This window comes from Typopeltis vanoorti, chromosome 16 (genome assembly GCF_054136105.1).
Source record: "Typopeltis vanoorti isolate ZY-2024b chromosome 16, IOZ_Tvanoo_1.0, whole genome shotgun sequence".
NCBI lineage: Eukaryota > Metazoa > Arthropoda > Arachnida > Uropygi > Thelyphonidae > Typopeltis > Typopeltis vanoorti.
Window position 1 is genome coordinate 48,206,216 of NC_143564.1, and position 24,307 is coordinate 48,230,522.

At 34.1% G+C, this 24,307-nt stretch overlaps 1 protein-coding gene across 1 annotated transcript in view; it reads right to left on the minus strand.

The window, feature by feature from the left end:
* Positions 1-783: 783 nt before the first annotated feature.
* LOC150098006 (CAP-Gly domain-containing linker protein 1-like) overlaps positions 784-24,307 on the minus strand; it is a 41,416-nt gene continuing 17,892 nt past the window's right edge. Inside the window, exons 3-5 of the mRNA XM_090405942.1 lie at positions 21,350-21,488; positions 16,325-16,351; positions 784-4,322 (exon numbers count right to left, since the gene is read on the minus strand). Of these exons, the coding sequence (XP_090262068.1) occupies positions 4,308-4,322; positions 16,325-16,351; positions 21,350-21,488 (181 nt within the window). The 3' untranslated portion in view covers positions 784-4,307. The remainder of the gene's footprint in view (positions 4,323-16,324; positions 16,352-21,349; positions 21,489-24,307) is intronic.

Genomic DNA, 24,307 nt, shown 5'->3' on the forward strand with positions numbered 1-24,307 from the left:
CTCAGTGAATCGTGTGATGTCTTTTAACGAGGGTAAATGAGCTAGGAAATGTTCCACGAGTGGAAGATAATTGTTTCAGAATCTATGGTAGAAGAGTTTAAGCTACTGTATTCTTAAATATTGATATATTGTTTTTTGTTTTTTATATTTTTCGGTTACAACTGTGTTTACCTAAGGTACGCGTACCCTAAGTACGAGGCGCTAAAAAAATAAATAAACAAATAAATAAAAATAATAATAATTCTTTTTAACTTTTCTATTTTTGTGGCAGTATTGTCTCACCATCAAACGAAATGCGTCACTTGGCATCTATTGATCTCCGCCAGGGCAACGTCTGGTTGACGAAAAGATCCCCTTCCATCTGAGTGGTTCGAACTGTTGCATTAAAAGTTTAAATTCAAATACTTCTCACTACGCTGTAGGAACTCTCAGCTAAATTTTATTCGTTTCTAATTTATTATTCTTATTATTGAAATTTTTATAATTGTTTCTACTGTATGTATATTGGATGCGTATAACTCAAACGAATTTAATAATTTAATTATTATAATTTAATTTAATATAACAAATGTATAAAAAAATACCTTTACAATTATTTGTGTTTGAATGATATATTCTTATAACTTTTCCTAAACTGCCTTTTTTGAGAGCGGTACGGTGCTACTAAAAAGGGTACGCGGGTACTGAACATTTTGGAACTACTGAGTTACAACATTTGCATACTGCATACACAGATTCATGGACCGTTTCCAGTTATGGAAGAAACTAATGAAGGACAATTGATTGGCACACTCCTACACATTTTATTACACTTTTAGATTTGATACAAGCACATTACAGAATGAGAAATGTTTAATGGGAACAGTGAATATTTAATAGAGTACATTTCTCAGTTTATTTAACTAAAACCATCACAGTGGTTGGCACATTAGGCTAAGGAATCAAAAACAAAAATTCATTATATTATCTAAAGCAATATTGTTATTTATCTACAACAGGTATAAAACATTTTATGTACAACCTATGTCCTAAACGGTTAGTAATCGATAAAAATAGATACTTTGATATACATGACACATGGTGTGATCTTTCTCTTATCACTCGCCAGTCCACTAAGTATTATTTAACTTTTACAATTTCTACAAATTAAAGAGTCAGCGTTAATGAGAGTTCTATTAAAACGTAAATGTATGCTGCAGCACATGTCTATCGCTGACAACAAATATTTGCTGATTGTAAATTTACAGAGGGAATAAATTTTCTTAGATGAAGACACCTTCTAAATGTTTCATTAGCAGAAATTAATAAAACATTCTCTTTAAAATTGCATATTTAATGCACAAAATACAAGAATTCGAGGTTGAATACTTTCATTCAAATGATACGAGTGAAGGTCAATGATAGATCAGGGATTAATACAGTATAAAATACAATTTTACAATATTCTACATTATTCTACTCTATCGTATAGTGTGCTTTTTTTATTTTTATTAATAGTGGTTGATTTAGATACCATCAAAGTATTTATTTTCATATGCTGTGATGGTCATAAAACCTGCAAAGTACAATAAGGAACACCTTTGATAACTTTATTTTCTGTTTTTAAAGCACAGCGGCATTGTCGTTTACAAATGGACTCTTTAAAGAAGTCATAGCACGTGTATGATGGACTTTTTACCGCTAAACTATGTGTATGTGCATTGGAAATGCAGATCCTACTAATGTATGAATGTATGAATGAACAAGTCATGCAAAATTAGCAAAACTATAAAACGTGTTTGGGTTCTTAGCTCATCTAGGTTATTTATTTGTTTACTAATAAGCGCACAATTTTCAAGTATTAATTCTTTTTTTCTTACTCCATTTCTCAAATTCCAAGAACATATCTAAATGAACTTTTTTTTTGTCTCGATGAAAAATGCCGCAGTGACCCAGCTCGGTCTAATTTCTGAACCTAAATTCAAAGTATTTTTGAAATTCTTTATCATTACTGTGAACTCTATCATTAATGAGAATTAGATTTGAAAATGGCAAACGATATAGCCATGTATTTAATCGTTTATCCTTATTTTATTTTTTAGACTGTCGAATGAAAAATCGATAAAAAAGGAAAAATCCAAAGTGTGGTAAATGGACCCTTGATTATAAGACAAACACCAAAAGTTTCTGAAATTTACCCGAGCGATTAAAAGACATTTAGAGAATACCGTCGTTTACAAGTAGCGACATGGTTTGATACGAGTAGGATGATTAAACCGTGATTGCTGAAAAAACGCTTCAATTCAGCTATTAGTTCAGATCGTGTGAATTTGAAGCATGCGCATGATAACGAAATATGAATAAAATTGGAATTTATGAATCACACAAAAATATTATAATAGCTGAAGTACTGCGAACGCTCTAAGAGAAAAATACTGGATCTTGATCGATTTTATTGATCATAGCCAATGTATCCATTCTCAATGCACTCGTCAGGATCGATATTTTCAGTTTTTATTTTATTTTATTTTTTTTTAACCTCTGAATGAACGTAGCTTCAACAGGAATTGCTTTCGGTATAGATTGTCAATAAAGAGAATATTGACAGATTCCCAAATATTTAGATCTTATCCCTCCTAATACAAAAACCACATAACCGGACAGATTTGGTGGCGAATATGCTGCCGAATAAATGTCAAAAATTCTGTGTTCTGCTATGCAAAAATTAGTAGTAGGCCTGATGGTACACATTTGTACAGCGGAAAGGCAAACACACATTTTTCATTAGCCATGAGATGTTTATTTTCGATTTAGTTCATAACGTTTTTGAAAGTTCTAAAAACTTTTGCTTTATTATATAAAGGCTTTTAATTCTTCTTATTATTATTATTGAACGAAATAACTGATGCGCTGTAATTTATGTAATATTTCGATCAGGAACACAGTAACTCGTAAACTCCTGAGATAAATCACAATACGCATTTATGAATCATTCAGCTTTTTTAGAGTAAACTAAAGAAGAAAAAATTACAAAATATATTATCGAGTCATAAAAATGGCGATGTTTAAGTTAGTTATAAATACATGTCCAAAATTTTCTATTTAATCTAATCTTTAAATGGCATTAATAAGTCATCTTGACTTTCTCTATGCACTAATGAATGATTTTCTCCACGCACTTTGAAGGATCGGCATACTCTGTGCATCAATAAAAAACGATTATGAAATATCTTTATTCGCGCATATTTTACATAGGCTATGTGAACAACCAAACTCCTCTAAGCTATAGATCAGGCTCTCTCTTCAAAATAACTGCTTACCAATGGGATTAAAGTGAGCAAGTAATGGAGTTACACATATTCGACAATCGTTGTTTGTAACCAATTAATTAATTATGGACTGATAATTATGAACTGTAGAATGGAAATTAATTAAGTACAAGGCTAATATTTTTATATTATTTAGATGGTATTAAAAGGTGTCCTTATGACACTTGTTATATTAATTTAAAATTTTGTAGATAATATTTGAAGTCGTTAGATTTGATGAGCTCAGTAACTTTGATGAATCCGTCGGACTCTTCGAAGGTATCATGCAATAACAATAATAAGAAAAAAGAAGATGAAGAATCATCTTTTGTATTCTGGTCTTGTGCAACAATATTGAATGCAATTTTAGGTGTTTTAATCATTACAAATCAAATGCTGCGCCATTATATCTTTCGGCACTCGAAATTAAATATTCTGGATTAAAAATTAAACATCTCAACTGCTAAAATATTAAGTAATTATTTTGTGTACCTGTATTCTTTCATCATTGATCATTGTCATTATAAGACAATACATCAAATTACCATTCAGTCTATGTTTTACTAGACTATATTATTAAAGAATATCAATGATAAGTAACGAAAATAATTGCTGTTTCTTTTCAATTTGATTTATATAACTACAAATTGTCTGAATCCTTTTTTTTTTCAGCACTAAAAAATTAACGTAACGTTTTAATTTACGACAAAGCATTTTCGCAGTACAGTGTGGAAATCAAGGGCATTGGAATATCGTTTCGATTACATAAATACGAAGATAATTACGAATACTTAAAGCACGGTAACTGCTTATTAATTCAGTTCCACTGAAGAAATTTCGCGATCTGAAGAGCCAGGAAGAGTTTGTTACTGTAGCTTTTGTCATCTGCTTCAGAATAGCCAAGTCCAACATCAGAGATATTCAGGAAGCAAAGATGTGTCTTGTTAGCCATTCGTTGAGTGGACAGTGAATCAGCTTCCACACATGCATCAGAAAGTTAGGGAAAAAGCAGCAACATCTTCAAGCTCGCTGGGCCTGTAGGCAGACCAGAAAATAAAATAAAATGCAGTTAATAAGACAAAGCATGAAAGGGTTACAGCAGTTAAGCTAAAGAATTACTAGTTTAATTCCAAAGGGAGAAAAACAAATAATAAAACCAGCTGAATATGTTTCGTAAACGGACGATTAGACTTTAGTTGCTTTTTTTTTACTGTTTACATTTTATATTCAATTTAGGAAAGTAGAATTATGAATAATATGGCACGTATCAGAATCAGGCCTTCGAAGTGCATTTTTTAACTCTATAAACACAAATTGTTAAACTTTTTATTAATTATGTCGCATATCATTAAATGTGTGGTACATAAACTGATGTTTGAATTGTGGTTTAAGGTTTAAAATAATGCAACTTGGAAAAGGATAGCCATAGGAATTGCATCTTTAAGTTTCATGGTGTTTTTTCTTTCATGAGTTAGGTTAAGATCTCTTTCACATTCTTCTCTTCTACATTAAATATCTATTTTATTTATTTCCTTTTAAAATAAGTTGGGTGATGTTATTTAATGTTAAGAGGAAGAACTAATTTTCTGATCAGTATGTGTTCATATCTATTAACTGTATACTTGAATTTTCCGTCTGGTTTTGTCTGCTTTTGGAAAGCAAAAGTCCGACTTTTTGGGAACGAAACTTTTTCGCCTTCGCTAACTCGCCTTCAGCTGAAAATTTCAAGGACCTGAAATTTTCAGGTCCTTGAAACATGAAAGACTGAAAAACTGAAACATGAAAGAAAATTTTCCATGTTTCAATAGACACGAAACATGGAAAATTTTGTTTTTGACATGTCATTGAAGATCGATATGGTGATTTAACAAATGATGATCCTCCCCCCAGGGATTTTGTTCATAATTTTAGTGAGAGTTGTGGTAACTTCTCGTACCTAAATTGCAATAAAATTTATCTTCGATCTATTATGTACAAAGAAAGAATGGCAGTGCTTGATGTTTCATTAATTTTTTGTTGTTTCCACCAACGAAAGATTTATTTGTATACTTTATGATGTCTTTATGACACTTGTTATATTGGTACTGTGAGCTGGCTAAGGATCTTTTTTCCCATTTTATTGATTATACGAATACATAATACGTATTTGTACTTTTTACTTATTCTTTTACAAAGTCCGGAAATCTTGCTCTAGAAACCAACCATGGAACCTTTTTCATGCAACTTCAGCCCTTCAATAAGCGGGCCAATAGTCTCACACCGGGCGATAAGATTCAGCTTCCACCTAAAGATAACCACAAACATCCATGCCCATAGCGGGATTCGAACCTGCAACCTGTTGGTTGGAGAGCGGATACATCGGCCAAACAATCGGCCGACAAATTGAAAATAATTGAAATCTCTGAATGTATGAGAATAGCCACCTTATGAATCCCGATAAATTGAATTTTAAGCTATATGATAGTATAACTTTGCAGTTGTTGAGGCTGACCTATTTTCTAGATGTTTCATCTCATTTCCAGGAAAAGTAAAAATAAATGCATGTTTGTTTATGTTTGCTGATATCTGACATAAGTGAAATAATCAGTTACAACTCGACTATAAATATACATATTAGATTTTGTATTGTAAGTGAAGTAGTCATCCATCTCAAAATGTGTTAAAAAATTAAAATAGCGGACGATACAGAGGGCAGAAGATGCTTTTCAGCTTGGTAATCGATTTATCTATGATTATCCCTAATTATCTGAAAAGTTGCATCATTGCAAAACCGAAGTGAAACTGCAGTGCCCATAATATATTTGATATTCAAATTATTTTAAGTTTGCGACACCATTAGAACTTGCAACAAGAACGCTGCTTGTGATAACAATCGTTTGTATGATTTTCAGCGCTACCATGACTTTTATGATTGCTAAAAGGCTAAATTTATTGCAATCATGAGCTATTCTGATCATGAATTTTTTTTAATACCTACATACTGATATAATTACATATATTTAAACAATTTTTCACAGTTGACTTAGTTTACTAAATTAAACGTGAGTTGACTGTAAAATTATTCGAGACTGAATTTAAGATTTTTAGGAAAAGAAAAAACATGAAGAAAATCGCCCTCAAAACTACAGCGATTAATTGAACAACTAACTAAAGGTAAATCGATAAATAAATAAAAAAATAAGGAAATAAATCTGCCTTTTGCAAGCTAGCAAGTGGGTGACACAGCTTTTTCTACATGCACTTATTATGTGATTCAAATAGGTACAGAAAACTACTCAGGAAAATTAGCATTCTCCGAGATTATTCAACAAATTAGAAATTTTTGCGTATAATTAGTAATTTTCGCCCACAAATATAACAGCTTTAATTTTGTTTTAAACAAACAGACATCCTTTAATTACGTTATATTTAAGGATTCTCCCTTCGAATGACACGATTTATGTGCATATTTCTTAAGAAAGCAAAACTAAAACAGTCTAAGTCTGTGAATCTTATAAGTCGTCGTCCTAGTTACTGGGAGTCCTTCCTTAGGTAAATAGGTGACTCAGGAAGTGGGACATCGTGCGTAATAACACATCCATTTGACAAGTGGTAGTAGAAAGGAAGTAGGACATACAAACACCTCTTTAACCTTAAGTATCCATTTAAGTACTAATTTAATAAATTGTGCCTCATCTGTCACGCCTTAATGCTCTCTTACAATAAAGCAGATTTCATTTACGGTACTGCAACGGGTGGAAAATCCATCACCCGCAGTGTGACGGTGTATTTGACCTCTGATTTTTATGAAGCAATCAAAGCGTTGTGCCTTTTCTGTTTTATTTTATTATTTTTAACGAAACTGCTTTTCTTAAACTTACGAGTGAACTGAAAGAACTATGAGTTCTTGAAAAACAATTTGATATTTGCTCTGAAAACTTTACAGGGCATTCGTGTCGCATTCTTGGAGAATGCATTTGTTCTTCGGGTTCGAATCTCGTCTAGAACTCAAGGAATAACCTTAATACGGCCAGTTTAATTGAAAATATAACGAATACATAATTTCCGTTTAGCTGTTCTACAGTAATTACTTAATAAATAGAAAACTTATCACTCGAACAACAGCATGAGCTCGTAAGAAACTGAAATGTTTTTTATCTTCATATTTGCTCACTGAATAAAAAAAAAATTCACAATAATAGATTCATAAGTCTTTCCAAGTGCAGACAAGAGAGGTTTAAAAACGTTTTTTCTTCTTCTTTTTTTTTTTATCTCTTGCATGGTACACATTTTCTTACTTTTTGTTCTTAATACGTTGAACTCTCGATTAATCGGACTAATGTGGAATGGGAAAGGCATGATAAACATACAATTGAAAGAAAAAAAAAAGAATAATGTTAACTTTATATTTTATCGTGTTTTACAAAGTGCCCTAGAAGGCAGAAATATAAGATATAACATGTTTCGAAGTGCTGGCAAATGATAGACTATTTTGGAGGAAATCTATTCACAGGAGATTAGCAATAACGTAAACTTAATCTTGCAGTATCCCTAGAGGATGCACACTAGGGATTTGATGATGACGATTATGCAACTTATTATAATAAATGGTTTATACTAATATACAATGAGTCATTGCAGTTATAACTGTAATGACTCATTCCATATATATTAGTAGTAACTATTTATTCAGAAAAGTAAAAATTTCGCATGTTTATGAGAAATATCCCTCGGTGTACATTCAAAAATTACCCATAACAAGAAATTATCGTTAAATTACCGCACTAATAAATACATTACTACTTTAGCTAGACTTAGACCGAGAAACATGCCTTTCTTGCACACTTCGCAGTCCGAATATACACTGCTTGGAAAGAAATCATTCAAACCCCCCCCCCGCGCGCGCAACGTGCCAGGTAACGAGTCACGTGTTTGTAGCCGGTATAAATTGGAGGAATATGATACTCTGAAGTTAGTGCAACTATGTCCTGCTAAAAGGGCTGCGAGAAGGGAGTTTGAAAGAGGCGTTGTAATAGGATGCCACGTGGCAAGCCTATCAGATCGGCAATTTTTGACAAATTTAGCCATCTCAGGTCAACAATCAGTGATGTCATATGCAATGGAAACGCAGGGAGGCGATTGCAAGTGCTAACCTCAGTGGACGACCCACCCACCCACCCACCCACACCCACCCGCGCACACACTCCGAACGTGACCGTAGGGGGCTACGAAGGATAATTATAATTATATAAAAACCGCCATACGTCGGTTGACATGTTCAATGCGGAGGTTCGGGCATCGACCGGAACACGAATCTGCACAAAAACATTCAGAACTAAGACTCACAACATGGATTTCTATCTGAGGATCGCAATATGGACCTGGATCGGGCACCCGCCACACCCACATCCATCCATCCGCTATACCAAGCAGATGGATGGGTGTGGCTGGTGCCCTGTGAACGTCTCTTACCAAAGCAGGTAACCCCAACTATGAAATTCGGCGGTAGCGGTGTGATGGTGTGGTGTGGTCCTGTTTTGGCCCCGGACCTCTGTTTGTCGTGCCATGAACATTGAACTCCGAGGGTTATTTGAACCTTCTAGACAATGTAATGCTTCCTCTTTTGTGGCTTTTCTACGGAATTGGCATTGCCTTTTTCAGCAAGACAACACACCGTGTCATAAGGCTGATGTTGTAACTGCGTGGTTTGTGGACATAAACGCCACCACAGCTGACTGGCTTTCACAGAACTCTGATCTGAACCCTACTGAACATCTGTGGGAGGAACTGGAGCGTCCGGTGAGGTCAAGGGATATCTGCCCTACAACAATTCAGGACCTCATGACATGTCTTCAGGAAGAATGGTCAAACATTCCCATGGATCGCTATCGTACGATTGTGGAAAACATGCTCCCCCCCCCTAGGATTGCTGCAGTCATCTTAGCCTATTTAAAATGATATTTTTCGATACTTATCGGAAAATATCATTTTAAATAGGAGTTCCATAAAGTAATTAGTAGTGCTGAATCTGTGATTTCTTAAAGCTATAAAAATTTTGTTTAAGAAGTTGTATTTTTTTTTTTTTATTAAACATTCTGTTTTCTCCAGTCTGCAGCTCCTCACCAGTTTGAAAAATTTAGTCGCCACGGGCTAATAGGCGAGCGTATTTGTCGAACCCTGATTATAATACATTAGTGCAGACGTTCGCAAATAGAGCAGAGTTACCAACATAAAGAAAAAAAAATTTTTTCCCCAAACTATTATTCAGGATAGTTTATGTTCGCTATGGAGATCAAGACGCCGGTCCCAAACTTCGTTCACATTGGTTACTTAAGAGTGATGATGAATTATTCTGGCGTCAAGAAGCAGTGCATACGCTGCAGCTCCCTTGATTATCTCGGAGGCAACTGCCCAAAGTCTTGAAGCTAGTCGCATTTCTAACAACTGCTAGAATGCATGTAGTAAATGCAAAAGCTCTTCACTTCCTGACCTCTGAGAATGTTACTTGTGCTTGTGTATGTGTTGTGTCGTATGTGTGTGTGTGTGTGTGTGAGAGAGAGAGAGAGAGAGAGCGCACGCGAGGTCGTGAAGAACTCATTAAGATGTGAGGTAAGACACCTGAAGTGAACAACTAACACATCCCAGAACCCAAATCCAAAACATCAGCAGAATTTGTACAAATTTAGCTGGGAAAAGTTATCAAGACTGCACAGAAAAACCAGTATTGTTCTCGGAGCAGAAACCAACCACCTTTTGCTATAACAACGGCTGAGAAAAATCACCAATGGCAAAAGGAAATAATAGTGCAGCATTCAAACAAAGAAGACAAAAGAAGGTAGCCGAAGATGCAACTAAGATCCATAAAGTGCAGATAAGAACTGCGTAGAAACATTAAGAAAATTAAAAACAACAACAACAACAATTGAAATCTTACGAAATGAGAAGTGGAAAGAAATATAGAAGCGAAGAAAAGTGTAACACACCAGATGAAGACTCCTCAGATATGAATACCTATGGATATGAAAGAAAAAAATGTCATCCCAGAAGAAAGAAAAAGGCGAAAGGTGCATTCAAAAGAGAGAGAGAGAGAGAGAGAAAATCAATTCAGTAATTGCAACTTAAGGACAGATAGGAAAACAATAACTAGTTTTAAAATAAAAAAAAGTGTTAATAATGAGCTCTAAGTTAAAATAACGAATATCCGAAGCTCGAAAAGATCAGAATATCCGACTCATGTTCTAGTAGGAAAAAAGTGAGTATCTACCTGTAAGAGGTCTGATATGTTGACAAGTATATACATGTGCCCCGGCTAACCAAACAGAGAGAGAGAAAAAGCCTCTATAGCTCATTTGATATAGACGAGCCCTTTGAGTGAAATGAATCTGATTCGAATCTTGTACAATATTTCAATCAAATAGTGAGTTAGGCAGTCTCATCCCTCAAACATAGAAGCCGTGAATCCCCTAAGGGACTGATGAAGTGAAAAAGAAGAACCAAACAGAGAATGAACAAGAATTTTTCAAACCATACAGCAATATCTGTATGTTGTCCAATACATCATAGCAGTAGATGACTGGAAGTACATCGAAATTTGCAGTTAAATAAAGTTGGAGGAAAACTCCAGCATGAGCAAGGAGGACACTCACAAGTTAAAATATGTTTAAACAGTGCTCGGTTTCAGATGTATGGCGCATTTACCATTCGATTATATGCGCTTACATTTGTGTAAACGGAAGCATCGGTACAGGAAATGAGATCTACGTCTCTCCATCGCTCGTTAATAAGTAATACACACATTTAAAAATCGTCGTGGCCAGTTAGAAGCCTGTTCCACTTAAGTTCCAATTCCAAAGCTAAGAAAAGCCGAATCAGTTCTGGTCCTTGGAGGCTGAAAGCCTCCAAGGACCAGACATATCAGGCTTACGATTTTTCGTAGGCTTTTCCAGCAAACTCCTAAACATCTGCGACGAATGAAAAAGTTCTACCTGGAACTGGGCCCAGGCAAAAAAGAAAATATGATTGTGGAGAACAGGCCTGCTTGAAAAGAGCATAACTAAGAAACATGTGCAAAGAAAGGAGGTGCTTCACGGCTAACTAACACAACGGCGTGGAACGAACCGACATCATTAAAAGATTGAATATAAAATAAGAACACACGAACGACTAGTAGGTTTCACCAGTTATTTTTTACAACAGAGAATTCATTAAATTTCAAAAAGAAAGAACATTACAAAAATTAAAGTAAACATTGAAGTGGACTGATCGAAAAAAAGCCATATTAGTGTCTTTCCAATAATGCTATTAAGATCTCTTCAAGGAAACTGCAGTCTATGGAGGATTGATGTCTTATTATCACACACACTCAAGCATAGTTCAAGAGACTATTACAGCTGATAATATTAATGGAGCTTTTTAAGAAATGCCGAAGGCGAAAATCGGTAACAACCGTCGGAATTGGGAAAAAGAATTCTAGACGAGCCTTGGGATTTCATCCTGTTATTGTGCCAATGTTTAACCTTATTCATGTCACGTCACAGTTGCAATGCCCAAAGGAATTTGCATTCGGCTGCACAGTTTTTATATACCAAAGTCAAACAGATTTCAGCCAAACCCAAAACTGGAAAACCATTTAATTATCTAATCTCGACTCTAAAATACTTTTCAGTGTAACCAAGAGTTGTCATAAAACGGTTCCATGAAAATTCATCGAAAAAATAGTTAATCGAAAGAAAATTCATCGAATGAAAAATTTTCAAAAAATTGTCGTTCGACAATTTGTTGAAAATACAATTCATCAAAAAAACAATTCACCGAAAATTTTAACTAAAATTTCATTAAATTGATCCACCCAAAGCGGAATTGCTAATATCATTTCGAAACGTTTTTCGAAAATGTTATAATAAAAGTGATCCATTTAGAACAAAAACTGAACCGTGCAGACAGCTTCTTGTACCGACAACTTCTACTAATTCCACTAAGTCAGAGAGTTATTGTATTACATAATTTGGACACGTTATTTATTTTTTTTCCCCGAATATAGCTGAACTGAAAACTGGAACGGTTCGACATTTTCTTGTAAAAGTTTCAAATAGCGAATCTGAGTAAACTTCACTCCATAATAATGGCTGTATTGAAGTCGTATATTGCTACTAGTAACAATAATAATAATGGAACCTGCGTAGGCCGGGCTTTTCCTCCCGGAAACAGGCAAATCAGTCCCATGAACAGACATGAAACAGTAATTGGACAAGAAAGACAATAAGAAACCATATTGTTCTCTAATTATTCTCTATTAAAGTAGCATTGCTATCTCACTCTGCACGGTTCAGTTTTTGTTCGAAATGGATCACTTTTATCATAACATTTTCGAAAAGTTAAATTTTTCGGTGAATTGGTTTTTCTATGAATTGCATTTTCGACGAATTGTTCATTCGATTAATTGCCTTTTCGATGAATTGTCTTTCGATTAACTGTTTTTTTTTTTCGATGAACTCTCCAGATACCAATTTTTCTGAAATAGTCAATACAAGAAATTAATAAAAGTTTCTTCAACTACCAGTTCTCAAATTATTACATCTAAGTAACCAATCTGTAATATTCGCAATCATCCATGTGCAGAGTCATTACATCACTGTTTTTGGATACAACCTCCGTTTACTTGAAACATGAAATTATACGAGTCCAAAAGTAAAACTGATTCCTGGATATTACAGTACCATATGTCATATCCTACCGTTACTTTCCCAGTCAGGCATACATATTCTAAACATAAACGGCCAAAAAAAAAAAAAAAAAAAAACTCTTGTAAGGCAATATTTAATGTCTTGCGTCAATAGCAACTACACCTAGATACTAATAATTAACCTGTAACGATGTTTTGTTCGAAAATCTGTTAATATACCAAGGATATCCCAGCAGAGGGATGCTGCCTGAAGGAGTGTAGTTCATGCTATTAAATGGAAATACTTCAACATTGGAGATCCGTTCTGCGATGTTTGTCACAGATTTGATATAATCCGTACGCGTTTTCCAGCTGTCCTATCTGGAGAAGATTGCGAACATCACAAGAACTCCTCCTCTGCTAACACTAGAAAATTACTCTTCTAGCAATAATTAAAGCGAATGGAATCACGATATGTATAATCAATGCCTTACAGAAAATATTATTCTTTTGACAACAGAGACCTGACATTACCACAATGGAAAACATGGTCGAAGCACATTCCTGTAATTACGGCAAGAAATGTTAGGCGACATTAAATTCCCTCAGAAGAAATGCAAGCTGTTTATCTATGCACTATGTGAGAATGACAGAAATGTGGGAAAAAACAAATATTGTCTCCTTTTATTAAGAAAATTCACTTTTCTCTCTATTAAGCTAGTTTAACAAACCTGAGCTGAACGAGAAACTGAGAGAGCTAAGGCGAACTCGGTTTTGTAAGTTTTCGAGTCTTTTTTTATTTTAGAAATGGAAAAGGAAAACTAAGGAAAGAGAAAAAGAACAATCCTGATTACGAGATGAATAAAGGGTGCTGTGGTCTTATTTTTTTTTCTCCTACTGCTTCCCTATATCTTTATTTGATCCATACACTACTGGGTTCCCTTGTATTTCCCCTTCTATCGAAATTGCTCCAGGCCTATGATGAATATTTAAATATCGTCCCTGTTTGCATTCTGGAATTTCTAATAACTTTCTCCCAAACAATTTTAACAATAATCCAGTTGAGCATATCGCAAACGGGTGAGGTGGAAGGGGGTTGCCTTGTCTAAGTCATTTATTAATGTTTCTTGAGAGCACATTGGATCCGTACCCATTAAGCAGTATCTTGGAGAATATTTTATACCCTTTTATATTACTCATAAGTAAGGTTATAAAGTCTATAATTCTCGCATGCTGTCCTTTTATCTATACCATCTTGAGAATTCTAAATTTCTGCTTCCATTCAAACTATTTTTAAAAGTTCGATGGTTTATTTCAACTGATGATTCTTTTCGTGATTACACAAAATCCTCTTGGAATATTGCTCGGTGAAGAGCTTTATTGTTCTTTATTTATTTCATTTCTTGTTCAGTTTCTTCCATTTACAGGAATACAGTATTCGCCTCATCAATCTTCGGCGCATTTGTACTTTCAAAATTTCTTTCAGCATGCTTTCATTTTGCCCTCTTTTCTTTTACATCAGTAATGAATGACTGAAATGCCTCGCTGATCTTACTAATATTTTAGATTCTAGGTTGAACTCCTTTATGTACATATTTATATTCTGGTAAAATTTCAATTCTCAAACAAGATATTAAAAATTTTATTTATCTTGTTATTCATCTCCTTATTCGTCTATTAATTAATTTGCTTCTTCATTTTTATACTTCTCATCACTTCCTTTATTGACGATATTCTTTTCGACTGTTTTCCTTATCTCATTCCTTTGGCGATTTGTTGAAATGCCTTATTCTTTTCAGCTGTGACTTTTCATGTTCCTCATCAAACCATGTAAGTTTTTGATCGAATTTGTTTGTTAATTCAGCACCTCTTCCAGTACACAGGTCCAAATTTCTTTACATCTTCCTTATCTTTCACTACTCTTACCTCCCTGACTGTCACCTCATCCATATTTCCATTCATTTTTGTTTCGACCTTTATGGAACAGCTCTTAAGGAATTTGTTCCAGAGGACAAAACAGTTAGCATTCAGTATACTCTCGGTGTCATGCAACGTCTGAATCAGCTCATGAAAAGCGTGAAAGGGAGCAGTACCGAATAAACAGCAAGCAAATGCCACACGACAGTGCGATTTCACATTGCGCGTTAAACGTGAAACAATTTCTAGGTTCCAAATCCGTTGCATTTTTTTTTTTTTTTTGCTATGGAAATTGAAAACGAAATTCAAAAAGTACTGTTTGAATCTGTGGGGGGTTATCCGGAAGAGAGTGACCAGTGAGCTCACTTTAGACGTCTACGAGCGGTGTTTCGAAAATTTCTATGAAAGATGTTAAACGTCTGTTGAGTTAGGAGGCAATTATATTGAAAATAAATAAATGATTCATTTTCCTGTAGCTGCTCTTTTTCTATACAAATTTTGACTCATTATTTAATGGACATACTGTGTTTGCGAGCTGTTATTCCCATGTGCTTCTGATAATGCTACGATACTTAGCAAAAGGTTTTGCTCTGGCATACTCAGCAGATTAGTGCAGTTGAAATGCTATGCTGACGAATGCATTGCAGAAAAGTAGCCTAGAATCCTAGTTACTTAAGACGATAATCGAACATTATAAGCAAAGTTTATTCACTAATAAGTGTGATACTCTGTGGTTTTTATTCCTTTTCCTCCCTTCTTTTGCTTCAGACTCCAGTATGGTCTCCTTTTCTGACAATATCGCTTCTGCATCATTAAGAATGCGAAGAGACATCTTATGGCCTAGCTCATCATAGTTTTTGATATCCTCTGTGGTTTGGACACATTAATACAAAACCTAATTCCAGAGAGGGAGCTAGCTTTGTGACAAAATTAGGAGAAGCCAAAGAAGATAATGAATGTTGACCCTACCAACCTTCTTGATATAGAAAGAGAATAGTGATTACATATGGAGCTTAGGGTTGATTCATAGCTGGATTTCATTTGTTAAAATCTACGCATGAATGAAATTTGTTGAAATCTTTACGCATTTAAGATAAAGAGAAAACTAAATTCGGTAGCTCCGTTTTTGAGGTCTTTTATTAAAGAGAATCTCTGCAAACGTCTCGTAACGAAAGTTTCCCTTTGGACTCATTGTCTGATGATTCTGTGTGAATTGTTTCAATCTAAGTGAATCAGAAATCTGAAACTCGATTTGCAATAGCTTTTGTTAATCACATTCCATTCATTTCATTTTTGTTGAATGCTTCGCAGCTCAGATAAACCGTTTTATCCGAATTATGCAGTGTCATGCATATGTAATATCATATAAATTAAAATATCAATTCAAAATAATACTAATTTCTTATATATATATATTTATACATACTAGTTTAATAATAGCAAGTAACACAAAAGTTAATTATGAATAAGGTGTACAAACCTGAAAAAACGTTGTTGTTGTAATAATCTGAAAGAAATAAAATAATTATTACTTAACTTCAAATAAACATTCCGCAAGAATAAAAACGTTATATTATATATAAAATTATGAAAGTAGTTTGCATCCAGAAATATTTCCAATCTAAAATTTGTTTTGGGATATACAATTCATATTGCAACCTAAGAGGAAGAATTTATGTCTTGTTTTATTTAAATTAGCATCTAAAATTTTAATTTAGATCAATTTTAAGAATTTATGTTCCTTTTAAATAAAAGTTAAAAACTTCGGATATATTAAATGCAACTACTTCCAGCCTACATGAACCGCGACTTACGCAACCAAGACGTTACGTAAACTTTTCTTACCGCAAACAAAAAAATCTATATGCGAACATTATTATTATTATTACCTCAGAACTAACGTAATTTATGTTCTGAGTAATCAACGAAGGGATAATACTGCATTGAGGTACTAACCGCTGTTTCTCGTCTGTAATGTCACTGTGTTCAAGATTTATGGCATTTCTCACAAAGCACTTGCATTATGCTCAGTCATCTCTTACCATTACATAACAATGTACTCAATGCCAGTTTTTAGTGATAATTTTCCCGTTATAGTATTTTCCTTTTAATCAAGCCTGGAAGGCGACAAGGAGATAATGAGACTACAGAGACAACTCAAAAGCTTAACAAAACTCATTTAAAGAAGAAAGTTGAATCGCATCAAAAAAAAAAAAAAATATATATATATATATTGAAAAACCTTTAATGACTAATACCGAGAGATAAAAAGATGACATGATATATTTGAAAAGATATTACTAGTTTACTAGTTTCGTTGAATTGATCATAACTGCCATCCATGTGTGCTATGATGAACTCCAAAGAAAGATTTTCGAATCTAGGGGAATTTCTCTAGATTCTTCTCTTATCAACAACAGCCTGAGTTTTAATCTCTCTGATGCACACGTTGCCTCTGTTCAGTACTGGCGCACTCGCGGCAGCGCGTAGTATACGTTTGTTTGGAACTGAAGTTCGCATTTTGTTTTCAAACACGCTACTATTTTTTTTGTACTTGTTCTGTTATTACAATTTTAAGTCTCTGTAATTCTTTATATACTTCTTTGATTGTGATACCTGAAGATGTTGATTAATTCAACGAAACTAGTAAACTAGTAGTATCTTTTCAAATATATCATGTCATCTTTTTATCTCTCGGTATTAGTCATTAAAGGTTTTTCAATATATATACATATATATATATATATATATATATATATATATATATGTGTGTGTGTGTGTGTGTGTGTGTGTGTGTGTGTGTGTGTGTGTGTGTGTGTGTGTAATAAATTTTTTAACTTGGGGATATTGTATATTAGGATAACCAAGTAATTTTATAAACTTGGTTATTTTAACTCCTAATCCGAAGTATGCAAACAATTATATATATATATATGTTAAAGATACCAAACAATTTTATAAGCTAGGTTCTAATCCTTTTTCCCAAGTAAGCAAACAGACAAGTAAGTCAAGTTTGCGCCTGCACGTAGTGTGCAAGTCTGAGGCAGCTTGTTTAGATAAACTCTATAAACTCTGCATTAATTCAACCTTAGCATTTTTAGGTCTTTTTCGTGAAATAAAACTCCACGAAAGCACAGATCGCGTACAACAGCTGCAGCACATCTATAATAGGGTCCAAAATTCTGTCTTCTTTCTTCAAAAACTTGTAACAAGTACGTTTATTTTTTTATTTGCCTTGTAAAGGTTCAGTCACTGTCTTGCAGGTCCAAACTTAATTCAGACTATTCTTGGAGAGCGTTACACATCAATCCTAGATCGAATAAAAAGTCTGTAGATGTTATTTTTCTTCTTAAGCCATCATAAGTACATTTATCATTTTTATCTCTCCTAGGATCATGCATCGCATCTTCAAAATGATGCACTACAGATTCAAAATTATTCCCCACAGCCAAAACTGAACGGAAACTAGATGACACCCATCGAGCACTTAAAATTCTTCAAATTTTCACCAGCTCAACCTCTAGTGATGCTGCACATAAATGCAACTCTCTACTGTTTTTTTTTGGCGAAGCATGGTATAGGACATAAAGTTTGCCAATAAATGATTTGAATGTATTGATTCCTGAAATTTCCTTTACAGCATCACTTACTGATAATTCTAGTCTGTGATTAGTACAATGCCAAACTATAATAGAAGGAAATTTTTCTGACAGCAATTTTTTCACTCTACTTTTACACCCTAACATTACAGCAGCGCCATCGCATGCTAGAGAAACTAAATATTTTTAAAAATAATCTTCTATCTTCCCATAATAGTTAAGACATTGGAGTAAGGAATCAAATACACTATTGCCGTTACGTTTTCAAGTTCGATCAAGTCCAAAAATAAATTTATCGGTGAATTAATTCCAACATCTTCGATACAGCATCAAATATACACTATGAGAGTGGTTTTATTGCTTATTGTTGTTGATTTATCAATGAAATTATATTTTTGGATTGAACGATTTTCTTTAAACACATTTTTCTCATTTCTTCACTTACATTATTCACAATATTAATACATGCATTTGTTGAATGAAGAATTCGACCCATTTCAATCCCGTTCAGCTCTTGCAGATCAATTTCACTTTCAAAATTATGGAATGATTGGTTTTTCTTAGAAACAATTTCTAAAAAAAAAACTTCAGGAACAATTTTTAACGCTGCTTTGTGTACAGCAGATTCTCTGTGATCGAACTTTTTTTTTTTTCGAAGTGAAGTCATCTGCAGCTTCCTATCTTTGCCAGAATATGTAATTTCATTGTTGGCCCATTCTTTGGAAATTTAAATTCCTATCTTTGTTTCAATTCCAAGAGTTCTAACTTTTCTGCAATGCGTACAGCCAAGTTTCTTTTTGCAAATATACATCCATTCATTTTTCGAGAAAAATCTTTTTTTTTTTTTTTTATCTAATGTCCAGCAATTCGGCCAGTCATTTTCAGTTTGGCTTTGCTTCTCAAGATTAGCTTGAGATGATTCGAAAACATCAACTAGCACCATTATTTCCATATTTTTTGACGTCGTGTCTGTTATTATTCTGGGCTTTTTATTAATGGGACTGTGGTTGAGAAGTAATTGGAAAACTTTTTCATTTTCAAACTTGGGGTCAGACTTTTACACTAAAAAGTAAAAAAAAATGCTAAAAGGATATGAAAATAATGACGTTAAATTTACGTCAATTCAATAAAGGTATTTTTTAGATAAATAAGTGTTTTACCGAAAATCTTTCGCATGTTCTCAATCATACGTCCATACAGCCACAAACGTAGATGCGAATGGCGTGAGCATGCCTTTTACCAGGCGACGCCTGGTAACACGCATGCGCACGTGTTATGTACGGCGAACATTATTTCAAAAATTACTTTCGAAAAATTGAAAAAACTGAAAAAAAATAGGTGCCGGAATGCCGTTCTGGTGCGTTACACCAGAAAAAAACCACTGTATTTATATATATATTATTAAATATTATTATAATTAGGAGCGACATGAACAAAGCTTCAGGAAATATCTAAATAATGAGGTGCGTTTCAATGGTACTTTTATAGCGATATTATTCCGTAATACAACAAATGAATTAAGAGCAGTTTTTGACACACAAAATATGTAGATTTTTTTTTTGTTGTTGTTGTTGAATTTTGTCACTAAACTAATTGGTGTCAACAGTATCTTTGGTTAATCACTTTTTCGAGATGTTCAGCACTGAGTACCATCGGTAAGTCCTCTTCATTAATGGTCTGCGTAATTTGTGGAACCCTAAAATACAAGAAAATCATTCCGGTACTAATATGGAGATATTTATATATACAACCAAGTAATGTTTATTGTTTAACCAAATTCTTCAACTGCACATCCAAAAAATGCGAACATTCGATGGAATTCAACATTCAACTACAAATTGAATAAAATATCTCTGTTTTATTAAAAATTCATGTGTCGGATTTAATGAAGAATACTGGCGTGCTGTTACAGCATGACCTCGAAGTATGAAGACTTCAGAAGAAGACAAAAAAAATCTTATTAATAGTAACATTACACATAAGGGTGTTCTAAAATGTTTGGCTAAACCTTGGGTGTTTGTTCGACCGCCGATTCTGATAACAAAACGCCATTATAAACATTGGATCAAGATTATTTGGATCAAGATCATTGGAGGCCATCTCTTCGGTTTGTTGTCCTTGCCATCGATGCTTAACGGCTACTTATACTAGCACTTCTTGGAGGAGGTATTATCGGTGTTGTCTGCAAATATCTCATGAGCTACGCACCAGAACATATGGTTCATGCATAAACTGAGAGCGCCAGCGCATTTTTCGAGCTGTTAGGGAACATCTGATCAAGATGATCACGCCTTTCCAGTCAATGGATAGGGAGGCGGGAGAGGAAAAGTGAACAGTCACCTCTTCTGATATTAAAGCATGCTACACCGGTGCCTAGTGAATAGACTCTTCGTCAAATTATGGATGAGTGTACGACAAATGCGGAATACTTCTTGAACATGTATGACAATCATTCAGCCGACGCTGTGCGGCATGCATTGCTGTTCTGACAGCCTATTTTGAATATTTGCTGTGATAGTGACAAGCAGTTGCGCACCTTGATCATTTCATATGTGCAGTTCCACTTGGAATACAAACTTGTTACATCTTCAGTGTGTATAACGTGCACTTTCAAAACACGTCTCAAGAAATTTCCCAGCCAAATGACAACTCAAAGATTTCAAATTGAATTAATGGTAAAGTACTTAAAATTGTAGTGTCATAGCTTTTGTGGTTAATTTTTTTTCTGGTCAATATGTAAACATGCAGTGATTCATCGGCACCTTTGTGATTTCTTTTTTCCCTGTTGTGAGTTATTTTCTCAATTCAATTAACAGTTTACATTCTTCATCCGCAATCTGAGAAACAATTACAAAAAAAAAAAGTTCAATTTTTAAATTGGAGAGATGTGATAGTTAAGTGCTAACCTTGCTTGTCCGAGTCATGCTGGAGCCAGAGCTGTTCAGTGAGTCATGGCTTCCTGATTTCTTCTTGTAGCCTGCTGATACTTTAGTAACTTTGTGAACAGGGGCAAACAAGCCGTATTTCATTCCGCAGATGAAATACCTGAAAAAATAAAATAAAATAAAATAAATGTTAATGTAAACTTAACATACACTTATTGAAGAAGAAATCAAAACAATTATACTCTATTGACAAAAAATAATTTAATATTTATTTCTAAAATTACAAAGTGCAACAAAATGTATAAAATTCATAAAATAAATAAATCAGCTAACGCTTTTTATTCCCTTATAGGAAGTAGGCGAGGCCTTTATACCCTATCTAGCTTTTGGAGACTGACTGGGAAGTTCAATCTCCACCGGTAGCCAATCAGAGATAGCTGTGCCCATGTCTATCACTAATTATAGCAGCCACCGATGAAGAGTCTGGCATACAAGTGCTGCTATCTCTTGGTACCTAACCCTAACAAGATATGTTACTGTCTGAAATAATGTGGGTACTACGGTTGATTTTCTTGAGTTTACGGGATAAAAACCAGAGTTTCCGGGAGGAAAAACCCACTTGCCAGTGCCAGAGATCGACTAACTCGTGAATCGAAATTCATCTTTGTTTAAAATAAATGCTACTATTATGATATGATATATATATATATACTTTTCAATATAGCAATGAGTATTACGTTCTGATTACCTGCGAACAAACAACTGATTAAGTCTAATAAATATCAGAAACCTTTTCATACTTTGCAGAATATGACAAATGACATACAAAATACAGGCACAAAAGCAGAAGCAAGGAACAACATCCCCCTTCTAAAAAATAAGTGCTGGTTGAAGACATCTAAGGAATATAACACATTACCGTGTCAGTCTAATAGCTTTCTTTTATTGTCAGTAAAAAAAGGAGATTCCATTGATATTCTATTCATGACTCGAATCTTATACCTACAAAAGATGGATCACTTATTTTTAAGAAACTACTTCTGTTAATACTCGTTGAATGGAGTGGTTTAAAGATGTTCGCAATCGAAACATAACAAAATGAATTTCTCACGAATATTCTCCAAGGGAAAATTAGAAATGACTCCAGTTTTCTACAAATTTTAGCGAAGTGACAAGCATATGAAATCCAACAGGTTTGCTGTTCTTGCTGGCATTCCTGCCGAAATTTTTAAGTTAATGAGTATGTTGCTTCTTGCCGAGAGTACTCTTCCAGAATCTCAATAATGTTTCTCGCCATCTTGTGAAACAATTAATCCTCTGAAACAATCAGTACTTGGCTGCAGAAGCAATTTTAAGAGAACATCATCAACAAAATCGAACACTTTGCATGGCCTGTTGATCTAACCAAACCCTTTGACTCTGTTAATCTAGAAGCTATCTATGGAATATTTTTTTATCAACGATTGACTGCCAGAATTCGTATCTATTCTCAGAAAACTACATGTTAACATGTCAGCGTTTGTAATCACTGTATTCAGATAGTCCATTTATGGTAAAAATGAGGCCTGGAGCAAAGTGTGTCTTACCACTTATGCTCATTGTTACCTACATGCAACTATTCTTCGCGCTGGCGAAAAAAAATTTTAAAATTGGTAATCTCCAATCTAAAAACAATGACAACTATAACATCACTTATGAAACTCCAGTATGATGATGATGTCTTTTCCTCTCCTTAAACTTAACTTACAAATTACTGGTAGCCTTTTCAAAAAATAGACAACAATATACGTGGTCTAATTATAAACATCAAAGAGACACAAGTACTTCACTGATCTGTTCCAGCTGATTCAATATAGATAGGAAAAGTAAGAGAAAATTGTGAACCATTTTCTCTATCTTGAAAGGCAACCCTCAGCTTCTTTCAACAAATGCTGCTGTTGATGATGAAATGCATTGTCGTTTTAATAGACTAGTGCAGCTTTTGGACGTTTGAGAAAGTTGTCCTTGATGACTTGGAAATTTACGTAGCACACATATCTCTTATTTTACAGTTTGTTTTGTCCTAAATTTGTTTTTTTTGTCCTAAATTAAGTAGTTTAATTTAGGACAAAATTAAACTTTTTTTAAAATTTTTTAAAGTTAAATTTAGTGTCCTAAATTTGTCCTAAATGCCAGGAAAAATAGCACCATCGCTGCCCTCGAGGAATCCTTAAGTTTTCATGGAGAGGTAGATAAGCTCATTAACATCAGTTTTACTAATACTTACTACACTTACTTATTATTACTTATTAACTTACTGATTAAGGCACTCATAATTATCACCAATTTCACTGAATTGGTCACTTCACCCATATGCCAGACCAGATACCAGCCTCACAAACAAATCTTTTTCTTGGAACTGAAGGACGATCAAAGAAAGAACATGAGAGAACAAAAGTAGTGTTTCATGAGAAACTTTACGGGAAATATGAACAAATATAATATTTACATAAACAGCTGGGAAGCACTGACTCTGCATCGTTCGAAATGGGGAAAGGGATGTTTTGTAGCTGTGCGGTGAGCCACAGCGATTGAGAAAAAGAATACCAAAAGAGTATCACTTCGCAAAGGTTATGCTTCTAGACTATGAGTGTCTCCTAAAAATTATTCTATTGAAGTCATACGGGTCACACATCGTTCTAATCAGCTGATGTGTGATCCGTATCAGCATTTCAATTTTTGGAAAGACACTCATGAATTTGATTGGCCAGATCAAAATGCACGTTATTAATTTATTTCAATTACTCAATGGATAGACCGATTTCACGGGATAGTCCCTACCCATTTTTCACTATATTAATGACATAAAATATTTTCTTTACCTGCTCTGCTCAACCCTTAGCCCGTAAAGAAGTCTCGGTCAGAAATAAGAAGTTTTTAAATCGGGAGCTTAAAAGAATTTTTTTTTTTTTTTTTTTTTTTTTGTGGAAAGCGATCGAA